The sequence below is a fragment of the Berghia stephanieae genome, chromosome 4 (genome assembly GCF_034508935.2).
Source record: "Berghia stephanieae isolate SIO BIC M18660-M18661 chromosome 4, UCSD_Bste_1.3, whole genome shotgun sequence".
NCBI lineage: Eukaryota > Metazoa > Mollusca > Gastropoda > Nudibranchia > Aeolidiidae > Berghia > Berghia stephanieae.
Genome location: NC_088363.1, coordinates 72,174,233 through 72,188,410, shown reverse-complemented (window position 1 = coordinate 72,188,410; position 14,178 = coordinate 72,174,233). Strand labels below are relative to the sequence as shown.

Here is a 14,178-nt window from a genome sequence, read left to right as displayed (position 1 = left end):
AAGAACAGAAGGATAGGCAGAATAATTTATTAAGATATGAATCTGAAGATTGCAACTAATAATGGTCTAACACATATTTATTTATATCCATCCAAAAAATCCCACCAGTGTCAGTAAAAATGGCATTGACTGTAAAGTGTTTGTGAAAGTGGTGAGATGTTGGACTCTACATTCTCATGCTGCAAGCAATTATGCGGTAGATTTGTAATAGGCTCTAAATTAGTATAATCTAGGTAAAAAATGAATGATCTCTGATGTCATTTAAAAAAAACCAATTATGTTTGCATAAATATTTATAAAAAAAACGCTTTTCTTGCAAAATCCTGCTTATCAATTGGGTTTTTAAAAATTTCATGGATGGAATATTTGGTGCCAAACGATGTCATAATTTTACCAATTGATTGAAATGAGTATCAATTTGATACTGACTAAAGCATTATTGAGTACAAAACTCTCTAGCAAGACAAGGGTCGTAACTTTTTTCTTCGATTAGATATCATGACTTGAAATTAAATAATAAAACACACCATTTAAACAAGGATGGAATAAACTTTTTATTTGTGTAAAAATCATCACGGTGTGTCAATAAATTGACGATTTGCGGAAAAACGAAATCATGAGAAAATAAACAATAATTTCATTCTGGTACAGATTTTGCGGCAGTTTCTGGTACTGAAATGTAAAAATAAATATGATAAAATAGTTTAAAAGATTCAGATCTAACTAACAAGACCCTGAGAAAACATAGATAAGGGGGACATAATCAGCTGAAATGTGACGTAGAACCAAATGCAAGCTAGCCTTGTTTATACTCTGAAACCACTTTTAAAAATCCCACACTGACATGGCCACAGGATCTACGAAAAAAGAGATGCACAATGTGAATATTGTAATCACTTCTCAAAGAAAGAAATGGTCAATATCACCATCTCCTTTTCAATTGGTCAGAATGGACTTGGATGGACATGGTGAAACATGGTCTCAATCTAGAAGCAAAGACACAATACCGCATGGAAAGGACAAAAGATATTTTTTTGGGGGGGAATTAACTTCCTCAGTACACAGTTTAAGTCATCTGCCCAACCATGTAGTCAAGGAGTGAATGAATGTAGTCAAGGATGAAATGTAAATGAACTCACAATTGATTTTGGAAACAAAAATAAGCTGCCTGAAGCTTTAAATCCAAAATGAAAAAATATGAAGAAATTTAAAGCATCAATAAACACTAAACAAAAGACAAGTTGACGCCAGGGGTATCCTCTTTGTCAAAACAAAGGATTTAACATGGAAGAAAACTGGACCAAATGGATTATGCTGAGGCTATATGGTCTTGTGGTATGACACTCGCATTCAGATTGGAAGGTCCTGGGTTCGAGTCCCGCTCTGAGCAGTACATATTAGAGTCATGTTGTTGTTTGTTGTTTTTAAGGGTTTTACGGCACTTGCAACACATTTAGGTTATATCAGCACCAGTAAAAAGGAAGAAAATGGGATAGTAAAAAGTTTTAGAATTAAAATTAAAGCACCCAAGAAAAAGTAAGACAAAGGGGAACTAGGAAGAAATAGGGATCAGATGTAGATTCCAAGAGCATACCACCAATGTACTTAGTTTGAGATCACCTATAAGTCTCATCCGGACACAAGCACATAATCCAACGAAGAGGAATACACTCAAATGCTTACACTATACATTAAAAATAACAAATATAATAATACATAACAGAGAGATGATTTACAAGGAAAAAAAATATCATCTCCCAAAACAATAACTATGCATTTGACTGTTTCCCTCCCAGCCAGGACCCCAACCAGGGCCAGGACAAAACCAAGTAACCTCATTCCAAGACAAAGACAGAAAGCATGTTGGAAAACAGATATCAGGGGATAGAAGACACAGTATGTACCTCCCTGCCCGCTATGGGAGGTCAGGATCCCCACCCAGATTCATTGTAAAGGGCTCTTCACTCACATTCTCTCACCATGCTCAGGTGTAAAATGAGTACCTGGCAGTTTACCTGTTGGAAAATTTGAAATATCACCCAAAAGGGGTCATGTCTCATCCTACATGATAAGTGTTTGATGTTGGCTAGGGACCCCTGTGAGCACACTTAGTGGATATTGCGCTTTATAAAAGCTAAAGTTTAAAAAAAAATATAAAGGCACAATATAAAGTAGCTCAAGATATTGAAGTGTTTATGGCATTAAGAAAAAGATTGCATCATCTTGAAATCTTAAATCATTTATTCTGAATAATCGTCAACAATCAATTTTCTTGTTTTTAAAAAAATTATTGAAGCTTAACACTTCTTCACATCAATCTTTGGACTAATTTGGGTGGTAGAATTTGTTTGCTTTTAAGGGTTTTACGGTGCTTGCGACATGTTTAGATCATTTCAGTGCCAGTAAAAGGAACCTCCCAAAGGACCCGAAAGGTGGGGTATTTGAAACAGACATGGAGGCACTCACCGTCTGATGAACTAAAAATGGCAGGCCCCATCAGGGAGGCTAGCAAGAAGATGACCAATGACAGAAGCAGATTGGGGACACTTGTAGAGGCTTATGTACCATCCAGTGTTCCTTGCTTTTTTAAAAAAGGGTTTTACAAAGCTTACGACACATTTAGGTCATTTCAGCGGCAGTAAAAATGAAGAACATGGGATATTAAAAAAATTCTAAATTTACAATACGAGAAAATGTAAGACAAAGGGAAATTGTTAAAATAAGGAACATAAGTAGATTCCAAGAGCACACTATCAGTATCAGTGCACTTAGTTTGAGATCACCTAAAAGCCTCATCCAGACACAAGCATAGGTCCCCACTAAGAGTATTACACTCAAAGATTTACAAATCACGATATTCATATTCAAAACAAAACAAAAATAAAATTACAGTACATAACATAGAGATGATTTACAAGGAAAGAAATTATCTCCCCAAACTATAAAATATATATTTGACTGTTTCCCTCCCAGCCAGGGCCAGGACAAAACCAAGCAATTGTTTCGTTTTTAAGTGTTTTACGGCGCTTGCAACACATTTAGGTCATATCAGCGCCAGTTAAAAGGAAGAAAATTGGATAGTAAAAACATTCTAGATGTACAATTAAAAGGACTTGAGGAAAAAATAAGACAAAGGGGAATGGTATAAATAGGGAACAGATATAGATTCCAAGAGCACACTATCAATGTCTTAGTTTGAGATCACCCAAAAGTCTCATCCAGACACCAGCACATGACCCCACTAAGAGGAATACACTCACATGTTTACAAATCAATGTTAAAATTACAGTACATAAAAGAGAGATGATTTACAAGGAAAAAAATATCATTGCTCAAAACTATAACTATACATTCGACTGTTACCCTTCAAGTCAAGGACTCCGGCCAGGTTCAGGACAAAACCAAGTAATGTAATTCCAAGACAAATACAGAAATCAATTGGAAAACAGATGTAGGGGGATAGAAGATACATTAAGTACTTCCCTCCCCACTATGGAAGGTCAGGAACCCCACCCAGAAACAAAACAGAGCAAGACAACAATCTTAATGTAATATTTAAACAAAGCAAAATTGCATTGATAAAACAATATAATAATATAATAAACCCTGCTATTCCATTTTCAACAAACGCTGAAATACAGCGAAGAAAATAATCCTTACAAAATACTTTAGTTTTTTTTAACCCCCCAAGTTAATCGTGATATTATGGCCATCATTCAACAGTCGAGATTCTAAATATAATACTCACAATTCTAATTAACATCAATTCATGTAAAATACATTATAAGCAAGGCAAATATGAAAATAAATTTCCCTCTTCTCTTACGGGTATTAAAGAACTGAACAAGTGTGTATGAAAGGTTCCAGACAAAGCAAGAAGGAAAAATACAAGAAAAAAAGCATCCCAAAAAATCAGTCAACTTTGACTGGGGACTGATGTTTTGGGGTGGTTTTTTTCTTGTATTTTTCTTTCTTGCTTTGTCGGGCACCTTTCATACATACTTATTCAGTTCTTCACCTTGTACCGGTGCCTGCTCCATAATTTCTTACAGTTTTGTTTGTTTGTTGCTTTAGGTCTCTTCCAACACAATTGAGGTTATATGAGAGACCGCTGAAACAAAAAAACAAGCAATCTAACAAAAATAGTACAAATGTAAATCAAAATCATAACCTAAAGATATCATAAGCTAAATTATAAATAACCAAGAACAAACAGGCAGAAGATTTACAGAAAAAAAAAATATCCCCTGTCAAAAATACAATCACAAACCAAAGAAGCAGGATAGGCTAGTAAAGAGAAGAAGAAACGACATCACTATCGGATCGTACACCCATGCAAACATCATAGGTATATGATTCAAGGGTGATGCTCCCATCCAACCACCCGCAATTTCTTACAGTTATAACATGTCAGATGGATGGAATGTATCATAAACGTGTAATATATATTTTAAAAAAAGGGTTGGATGAAGAAGACGAATTCATTATGTGTGTGCATCAGAGAACAAAGATGGAAACAAAAGAATCAACAAATTACAGTGCATGGCTGCCGATTCAGGATATCAATAATTTTTTTTATCACAAGTCTTTTACAGAGACTCTTATCTTTGATATAATAAAAAAATGATTCAATTGATACAATTCAATCATTGCAAATCTATTTCATGACAAATAACAAGAATGGGGCATGACGCATGCCGGAATGATGAAGAAAGAAAACCAAGCACTGAAAAATAAAAAGGTAAGGATTATGGTGTTTTGAGTTAAAAGGTGCATTCTTTCGGTCATTTTACAGACAAAATTTATGGAGCTTCAAAAAGTTAAGAAAATCAGTAATTTATTAATAACTTGACAATCCAATTGAATAAACCTTATCTTTAACGTCACCAAACACCCTCTCGCCCCATCAAACGACTACACATTAATCAGGGTACCTCCCCATCATTACATACTATACTTGTACTTATAAAGTATATGTATAAATATTGTGCCACAGGTAAAAAAAAAACAAACAAACAAAAGCTTTCTAAATATGGCACATTGAAAAGTGTACAAAAAAACATTTTAAAATCAAATAATAAAATTTCATTTCATATAGCACAAATTGCATAAATAATAATAAAAATAAAAATAATAATAATAAAAAAAAAAAAAAAAAAAAATAATAATAATAAATAATAATAATACTAATACTAATAATAATAATAATAATAATAATAATAATAATAATAATAATAATAATAATAATAATAATAATAATAAAATCAAACACAAACATTTTGAGCAGTGCTTTATGCATGATGTCGCATAGAAAATCAACAGGTGTATGTAAACTTCGAGCGGTTGTAAAAGTTGAATGAATTGGTTGATATCATAACACATACTATGCAATTGTGTCATAGCAATTATACAAGGTAATGATAAATCTTTATTGTCCACAATATGGAAATTTCAATGGTAAGAAAAAGCTTTTTGCAAACAAAAAGTGGGGGAAAAAATATCAAAAGAAAAAAAAACCCAACCAAATGTTTTGAGATTGAACACATATGCAAATAGCTTTCCCCTAATACTCACAACTTTTGAGTCATTTTGCAGCATTGCACAATATAAAGTATGGAATCTGTATTATTGTAATGCATTATTGGATTAAACACAATAGCATGAGTAAGGCAAAGGATGGAAATGAGTATGAATGATGCATGGCATAAGTTACAGTGTTTTATTTACATGTTTTAAAATTTCGCAATTAGTGATTTAAATTCTGATGCTGAATTTCTAATTATTTTTTTTTAAAAGGGAAAGGAAGGGGGAGGGGGGGGGGGGGGAATGGCAGATTTGATGAAACATTGCACTGACTAGGAGGTTCCAGGTTCATGTTCCGCTTTTATCTTCTCGTTTTTGTCTTGGGCAAGAATTTTAACACCCGTTTAGCCACCACTGCTCACTTTACATTGTTGCCTGGGTCATTTTGGTCTTTTTGGCGATAATTTCATTTTGGGATAAATAAAGAAAATTAAAATTTTTATCAGAAAATTGAGATTATTATTTTAAAATACAACATTAAAATCACCACTAATATAAGATGAAGTGAAAAATCTGAATTTGAATCAATACCCACATCTAATGGTGGTCGATCTGAAAAAGCTTGACTCAATTATATAATTGAGTAATGTACTCAATTCAAATGATGAATTGAGGTTAATATAGATCCAAAGAGAAAGTTGATATTCTTTTCTAACTTAATCCAATTTACATTTTCACTTTCCTACAATCAGAAGTTAATTTATCTTTTAACATTCCACATCTGCCTTTGTCAGTAAGGCTCGTGAGCAGCGTCAAAGATTTTAAGAAAATTTTTATCCTAGATGTTTTCTGCTTAACAAGTTAATTATTTGCTTTATTTTAATATGATACATGCTATGATATTTGTTTCATTTTTAGGTCTCAATTGTTGAATGTCACTTTTTATTTATTTTGTATGATTTGTGTAGTTAGTATGGGTCTTTTGGCACAGTATGAGTGGGTATATAGTTTGTTAAGTGATATTGTAAAGCGCTTTGAGGTTTCGCTTATAGCGCTATAGAAGAGCACTTTATGATTATTATTATTATCATCATCATCATCATTATTATTATCATCATCATCATCATTATTATTATTATTATTATTATTATTATTATTATTATTATTATTATTATCATCACAGTGATAGCTTACTGTCCACATTAGATATTGCTACGTAGAAAAACGTTTGCATTTCAATATCATTAAATTCTCTTTTATACTGGCTATTTAAAATTTTCATATTTCTCTCAGTAGCTATTGTTAACTGGAAAGTTAAGTCTCATGAAACTTACAGGAGACCTCTCTGAAATTATTGATATCCTAGAAGACTACTCAAACCGACCACACAATTAAATATATAATATTTGAAACCAAATTGATGATGAACAGCAAATGATTAAGGTCAAACTGAACTGCAAATATATTTGTCAGCTCACTAAAGTGAGGTATTATAGGCATCATCATGATAAATAAAGCAGCAACGCTAAAGACAAGCTCTCAGGCATCATCTCAAACCAAAGGCCAGTTCTGATTATTACATTTTAATATTGTGTTAGTGCAACATCAGCATATATCAAATACGACCACAATTCCCTAGATTCACTGACAAACAAAGTAAAAAAGGCAATGCCACCGGGGTGAACGAGAGAACCTTCCTCATTTATATAATACATAAATTCGTCATTACTCTTAATATCAATTTTTGCTGAATATGTAACCTTACATTCATTCATCCCAAATACTGCTTTCCCATTTTTATGGGATACAGTGCCGATGTAAAAGCAAGGTGTTTCCTTCAGAGGTGTAACAATGTAGTTAAAAGTTGATTTCAGGGACGGGTTCACATTTGTAAATATAGCATTTATTTGCCTGTCATATTGAGCTATTTGAGGCAATTTTTTAATGTTCTTTGTGATCAGAGATAAATTACAAATACATAAGGAATTCTCAACAGCTGGGTCGCTGCAATTACTGTAGATGCCGTAGGGTGTTATTCTGGAATAAGACTCTAGAAAAGTCTTTGGTTCGCCTTCCTTGCTCCTTGTCAATGTAACAGATACGAAAAATATCTGAGACTGTTGAACATGAATGTTCATTTGAAAAATTCTGTGACCATCCTGTTGGAAGACAAAAGAAAAAGAAAAGTGAAAAATTGAAAACTAATTGTTATTATAAATGACTGAACGCCCCTGGTTGGAATTTAAAGTTTGTTAAATGCCTTATTTTGAATAATGAGTGTAGATTACACAACATATTTACTAGTTGAATCATTTTGATTATAACAGTTGTAGTGTCTTTGATATCAATATGATGCAAATTATTGGAGTATGTGATGTGCAGAAACATCATGAAACACCTTGTTAATCAAAGTGTGCAAACATAACACGTGACAATCGGCTCAATAGTAAGAATGTTGTGATTACAATTGTAATCAATAGTATCTGAATTATGGAATTTGGGATTTTTTTGCAAGTTAAAATCCCCAATTTTGTTACCCTTAATAGCATTACAGTATACCATGAATTTCATGATACAACTTTTGATTCAATTTTCAGAGACTGGTGGTATACACAAACATATAAGACCATATTGACATGGCGGGTCTCACATATCTAACATGTTCTCTGCAAAAACAATTGTTTTGTATTGTAGCTCAGTACACATTTAACAATTTTGCAAACACCATTAAAAACAGAGGTAAGACAGAATTGAGACTAGCAACGAGTCTCTAAAGCCTATTGAGAAATAATGCTGCTACAGAAGTAATGGAATCAAATTAATTTCAGGTGAAGCCAGTTAAGAAATTGCCTGCCAAATGGAATTAAATGTTTCAAATTATATTCACTACAAATGGTCAAAATTGAAATGAGAAGAATAAAAACCTCTCTCTTGGTTGATTATTAAAGACCAAATTTTGACTGTTTTCCTTTGTACACGTGGTACAATATTCTATATGGCTCAGTTGATAGAACACTCAATTCACGTGTGAACATGGACCAGGTATGGCACCCCTGTGAAATCAGATTTTTTTGCCCTCCTCTCCCCTCTCCCTTCCTAGTGATATAAGATCTTGTGTAGAGTGTGCTGGGACAGACTTTCGTCTTATTTAGAGTGTGGCAAGCAATTGTGTCTATTCAAACTACAGATACAGGAATAAACTGCTTAAGCCCCATGGTTCTTAAGGACTACTTAATTATGCTGGAAAGGAGGAGGGAGAGAGGGGGAGTAAGAGTAAACATTAATCACATAAAGCACTGTGATGACAGCCTGCATAAATACACAGACATATTAATTAATTTCAAATATTCGATGAAAGAGATTCTTGAAAAATATAATAATACTCACAGGTCCGGCCAATTCCTTAATCTCTGTGACTTTTTCAAGTTGTAGTGGTTCACAATTTCCAAATGCTCTGCTCGGAGTTGACAACTCTGGTGATTGCTGATATTGGAACTGGATTTCTTCATTCAACACACCCACAGCCAGGTAGCCAAACAATGACCCAAACGACTTGGAATCTAAGTGAATAGTCTTATTACTTTGGCAAATGCAGATATTCGGTTTGAGTCTTGGTACAGAGTAACAGTCTCGTTGAGGATCCACTGGCTCAAATAATCCTAGTTCACTGACTTTAAATTGTTGTTTGGAGTGATGGGAAAGGGAACTGGCATTGGCTATATGCAACAAAGTATAGTGAACATCAAGAGAAGTTATGAGACGTTTTGTGTTGAGTCTGAGACTTTCAATCTTCTTTTTGCCTAAAAGAGCTCCAGCTGAGTAAGGAATGATGAAAAACATGAATGGATGGTACAGTTCAATCATTGCTTCCTTTGATTTTTCAACAAATTTCCCATATGAATTGCCATGATCAGAAAAGATAATAGATATGGTGTTTTCTAATGATGCAGTGTAGAGTGTGTAATTTGAAAGAGCATTATCAAGAGTTTGCACCCTTTTCCCACTGTGTTCATGAGCTACATTCGTGCTAGTCATGGTAAAAAAAGGCCTCTTTCTAGAAGTCATCTCAGTTTGGTATAATTTTAAATATTCTAACAAATATTCATGCTGGTGTCTACCATTAAAACAAACAGCATCTGGTCCATGAAAATGATCCTTAACTCCATTTGCTTCCAACACTCGACACATAGCAATTGTAGCATCTATACTATCAACACCATTCTTATCTAAAGCTAGCCACATTTTTCTCCATGTGTCTTCTGGTGGACTTTTCAGTTTCAAAAACTTTAAATCTTTAGAAATTCCCCACTCCCACAAATAACACAAATCCTCGAGCCATAAAGTTCTATATCTGCGCTTTTGAAAAGGTTTATAAATTGGGGTTAAATCTAAAGGCCTCCCAGGAACGTCATATCTTCCAAATGGTTTCTCTGTAACATTTATATATCCCGAAAACATTGTCTGAAGTGTCTCAAAAGTACGAGACTTAACAGCTTGAAAGAGTTCAAAGTTAAATACATCTGCCGAGGAACTTGCTGATATTTGCTCTAACATGGAAACTGTTTTAGGCAGTGACCTAAATAGATGCTGATAAGAAAGTGAATCAACTAAAATAACATTTAAATTTAATTCGTTGAAATATGAGGGATTATGAGAGTCATATTCCGATGAGCTATTTATGGTTGGAGGTAGAAGGAGTAATTGTTCCACATTTGAACCACTGACATCCTGGTAGTCCTGGTAATAAAAACTATCATTTTCATTTTTTTTCATTTCACAACCTATAAAAGCAAAGCCGAAATGATGATGACTGTGTGATGAACCAATGCCTTGAATCAAATTTGTCAGTCTTTTCTCAAGAGCACCAATACTATTATTATACACTTCCCATATCAATTCTCCTGTTTCATGAGAAGGTAGTCCCAATTTGAGGCCTGATGTGCATAGATGAGTAGCATTTAAATCACACAGCACAGTCCAATGAGACGATTCTGTATGCTGGAAAAATTTTTAATTAAATTGCATTTTGATAACAGTTTGATGACATGTAGAAGAACAAATTTTGGAACACTTGTTTTGTACAAAGTACATTGGTGCATATTAGAGGAATAAGGTGTTCATGGTGTTCAACTTTAAAAAAAATCAAAATGCTTCACTGAGTCAGCGTAAAAGCAAAATTACTGAGGGGAGTCTTAAACATTTTTGTTTTTGTTTTTAATCATACTATTCTTTTCAAATTGCAACTTTTAAAATTAAAAAATCAATGATTTACAGAAACCAAAGAGATTTTTTAATACCGAAGAAAGTTGTCATGCTATCAGACCAATTCTGTGAGTACTGATGTGTAAATGATGAAAAACAAAAAGAAGAAAGAAAGAAATGAATTGATTGTGAAAGAGATTTTAAAAACTAATTCAGAAAAATTATCATGATTCCTTTAACTGTAATGTATGAGAGTATTGAAAATATTTTTCTATGACAAAAACTTGGCTTTGTAATCTTTTTCTACTTCTTCCTTTTAAAATTGACATTTTTTCAGAGTGAAATGTATGCCAATGCATCATAGCAACATCATAGCAATATATACAAGATAATTTTCATTTCAAATTTAAAAAAAAAAAAAAAGTCTGTATTACCTGAAGAAGGCAAAAATCAAATCTTTCATGTGGCATGCAAGGGGCAGGATTTGGAGGTCCATACAAATCAAAGATTTCCTTGGCTGTTTCACATGATCCAGGTAATGGCAGAATACGTTTGCATTGTGCCGAAACAGTATCATTTGTTGAATCCATCTTGGAATTGTTTGATTTAAGTTGGTAGATAGGACAACTAACGCCCTTGTTTTCATCTACTGTAGAATCTCGTTTGATTGGTCGAAAGTGAACCTTTGGATGGTTCTTTTTTTCATATTTGAAATACTTTTCTCTTTCTTCCATAAAAAGATCTGACCATAACAGTGAAAGCAGTATCAATGATAGAATAAGAGTGAAAATTCGAGAAGGTGTACGAATAATTTTGAATATAATGGCATTAATCATTCTCCACAGTATCATTATCAGGCCATAAAACACATTTTTCCTCCATTGTGTCATTTCCATTCATGCTTCAATTTGGTGACTTCTTTATCTTCAATTTCTGAAACACACAAAAGAACATGCAGTGAGTATGAATCTATAAAGTACCATTACACAGTCATCCTTCCATTTAAGCAGCATTCCAATTAACTGATTCTGTGAGCGGCCTCTATAATTGGAATAATCTATCAAGCTATATACACATGACTATGACAGTAGCTATATATAATTACTAATACAGAGCATCCCTTCATTTGTTTATCTAAAATGTTGTCTTTGGTTTTTCACAATATGTAATATTACATGTGTGTCGCCTTGTCGCGGATAAAAGGGAATCTTGTGTCCATACATTTATAAAGAACTGTCAAAACGCCCATTCCCGAGAATAGGCCAAATAATTTGGAGACACATGAATTCTGCTCCACCATACAAATTCAAACACTGTGGCATTGCTTTGTCAAAAGCAAGTAAACTATAGCATCATTACCTGCGCTATCATTAATTAGTTGTTGCACCCCAAGACAGCAAATGGATATGTTATTATTATTATTATTATTAATAATAATAATAATAATAATAATAATAATAATAATATAATAATAATAATAATAATAATATAATAATAATAATAATAATAATAATAATAATAATAATAATAATAATAATAATAATAATAATAAAATAACAATAATAATAATAATAATAATAATAATAATAATAATAATAATAATAATAATAATAATAATAATAATATAATAACAGCAATAGAAAATGATGAACAAATTACTTTAAATAGAAAAGAAAATACAGAAAAGAAAAAAAAAAGAACAAAAAAGAAATAAATTAAAAATATAAAACAATTAAAACAAAAAAGTTGTTTCTATTGGGATTCGAGCCCAGGCTTCGGGAGGCCTTCCGAAAGCTCCTACATGCCCAGTATTATTGTTCTCGTAGGGGGTTTGGGAGGGGGGGGGGACTTTTAAAAATAATGTTCTAGTAGGGTCTTTGGGAGGGGGGAGACTTTTTTTAAAATAAAAAAAGTTTCCCCCCTCCCAAACCCTCTACTAGAACATTATAAAAAAACAAGAATACTGGGGATGTCGGAGCTTTCGGAAGGCCTCCCCAGGCTTCCAATCCAGAATCAAACTGCATAATCATTAGGCTACAGAGTAGAGCCCATATTATAATCTAAGACTAAGACAGACCCATCCGTCTCATTGTGGTGGTATTTATAAAACGTGCCTACTATTTACAATCATGATTTCTATCTAGAAGAAATTTCTAAATGCCTCTGATTATTATTTTTTTTTATTGAACTTTTATATAGCGCAATATCCACTAAAATGTGCTCAAAGCGCTTTACAATGTGTCCCTGGTCAACAGCAACATTTAACATGTAGACGGGACATGACGCCTGTCAGGCGATATTACAATTTTTCGGACAAAGAGAACGCTGTCAACGGCCAGGTACTCATTTTACACCTGAGTACGGTGAGAGAATGTGAGTAAAGAGACTTTTCCAAGGACTCAACTATGCGCCGAGCGAGGCTCGAACCCAGGACCTTCCGATCCGAAAGTGAGTGTCATACCACTAGACCACATAGCCGCTTTAAATGTCGGCTGCACACAGGCATACAGATATTTTCCTTTTATGACTATTACGTTACTATTGGCTGAAATTGTTATTGTTCTAGCTAAACTCTAGACAGAGTAGTCTAGACTCGTTTGAGTTTGAGTGTTACAGTTACTGCTCGACAAATAGACGTCTAGAGAGCTGCGCCGGTGTTACCAATACTTAGCTTCTATACCAGGATAAATCATTCGTTTGGACCGAAAAATAAATAAAAAACTTACCGCTTACCGTCAAAAGCAGTTTAGATTTGAAGATGCATTTGTTTTCTATCAAAAAACATTCGGTAATGGACAATCCTTGATGAATTTCAAAAGTTGTGTTGAAATTATATCCTAATTGTTTTCATGATTAATTCCTCGCGAAATCGTGTGGGTATCGTTTCTGTTATCAAGGTACCGCCTAGCCAGGCAGGGTTGCCAGATCATTTTTGAGTAAGAGACCAAACTAGCTATAGCAAGAGGCCAGATTCCTCGGCAGGAGCCCAAATACCACCAAACCCACCTTAGCCTCGCGAAAACTCTTTAGATTTGTTAAACAATTTAGATAGGATAAGGAAAATTCGTATATATAGAAGCATTAGCAAATGCAATCTGTGGCGTTAGCACGTGTTGCATTTAGATATTTAGATTGCCAAATAAAATAAGTTTTACCGGTACCAGAGTAAAACGATATAACGGGGAAAGTCAGAGGAAGCCAAAAAGTTGGTTACAGGAGGCCAAGTGGCCAAACCAAATTTTGGGAGGCCAAATGGCTTGGGAAAATTTCTCAAATTTGGCCACCAGGAGGCCAAACTAGCAACCCTGGCCCCAGGTTTTTAAAAAAGTTTATTGGGAAAAAGATACGGAACAAAGTGTCCATAGATAGGTATGCAATTTGGTGCATTAGTGCAGTAAAAAGGCCTTTTTTTCTTTTATTCAATAAACTTGACTGCTGGTGGACCCTAGGCCT

At 33.7% G+C, this 14,178-nt stretch overlaps 1 protein-coding gene across 2 annotated transcripts; it reads right to left on the bottom strand.

Moving 5' to 3' along the window:
* Positions 1–529: 529 nt before the first annotated feature.
* On the bottom strand, positions 530–14,008 carry LOC144971163 (uncharacterized). 2 transcript variants are annotated; one of them, XM_078911649.1, is made up of 4 exons: positions 13,452–14,008; positions 11,160–11,658; positions 8,911–10,521; positions 530–7,682 (listed from the first exon to the last, which is right to left on the bottom strand). In XM_078911649.1, the coding sequence occupies exons 2-4, from the start codon at positions 11,619–11,621 to the stop codon at positions 7,107–7,109; spliced, it is 2,649 nt and encodes an 882-aa protein (XP_078767775.1). In that variant the 5' UTR covers positions 11,622–11,658; positions 13,452–14,008; the 3' UTR covers positions 530–7,106. The 2 variants fall into 2 exon arrangements, with proteins under 2 accessions (XP_078767775.1, XP_078767776.1); XM_078911650.1 differs by having other exon boundaries at positions 13,459–14,008.
* Between the last annotated feature and the right edge of the window lie 170 nt (positions 14,009–14,178).

Excerpts from the sequence above, each read along its gene's own strand:
- LOC144971163 (XM_078911649.1), bottom strand. The coding sequence starts at position 11,621 with ATGGAAATGACACAATGGAGGAAAAATGTGTTTTATGGCCTGATAATG. Across the intron at positions 10,522-11,159 it reads TTGATTTTTGCCTTCTTCAG|CATACAGAATCGTCTCATTG; the intron begins GTAATACAGACT and ends AAATTTTTCCAG. Across the intron at positions 7,683-8,910 it reads TTAAGGAATTGGCCGGACCT|GATGGTCACAGAATTTTTCA; the intron begins GTGAGTATTATT and ends GTCTTCCAACAG.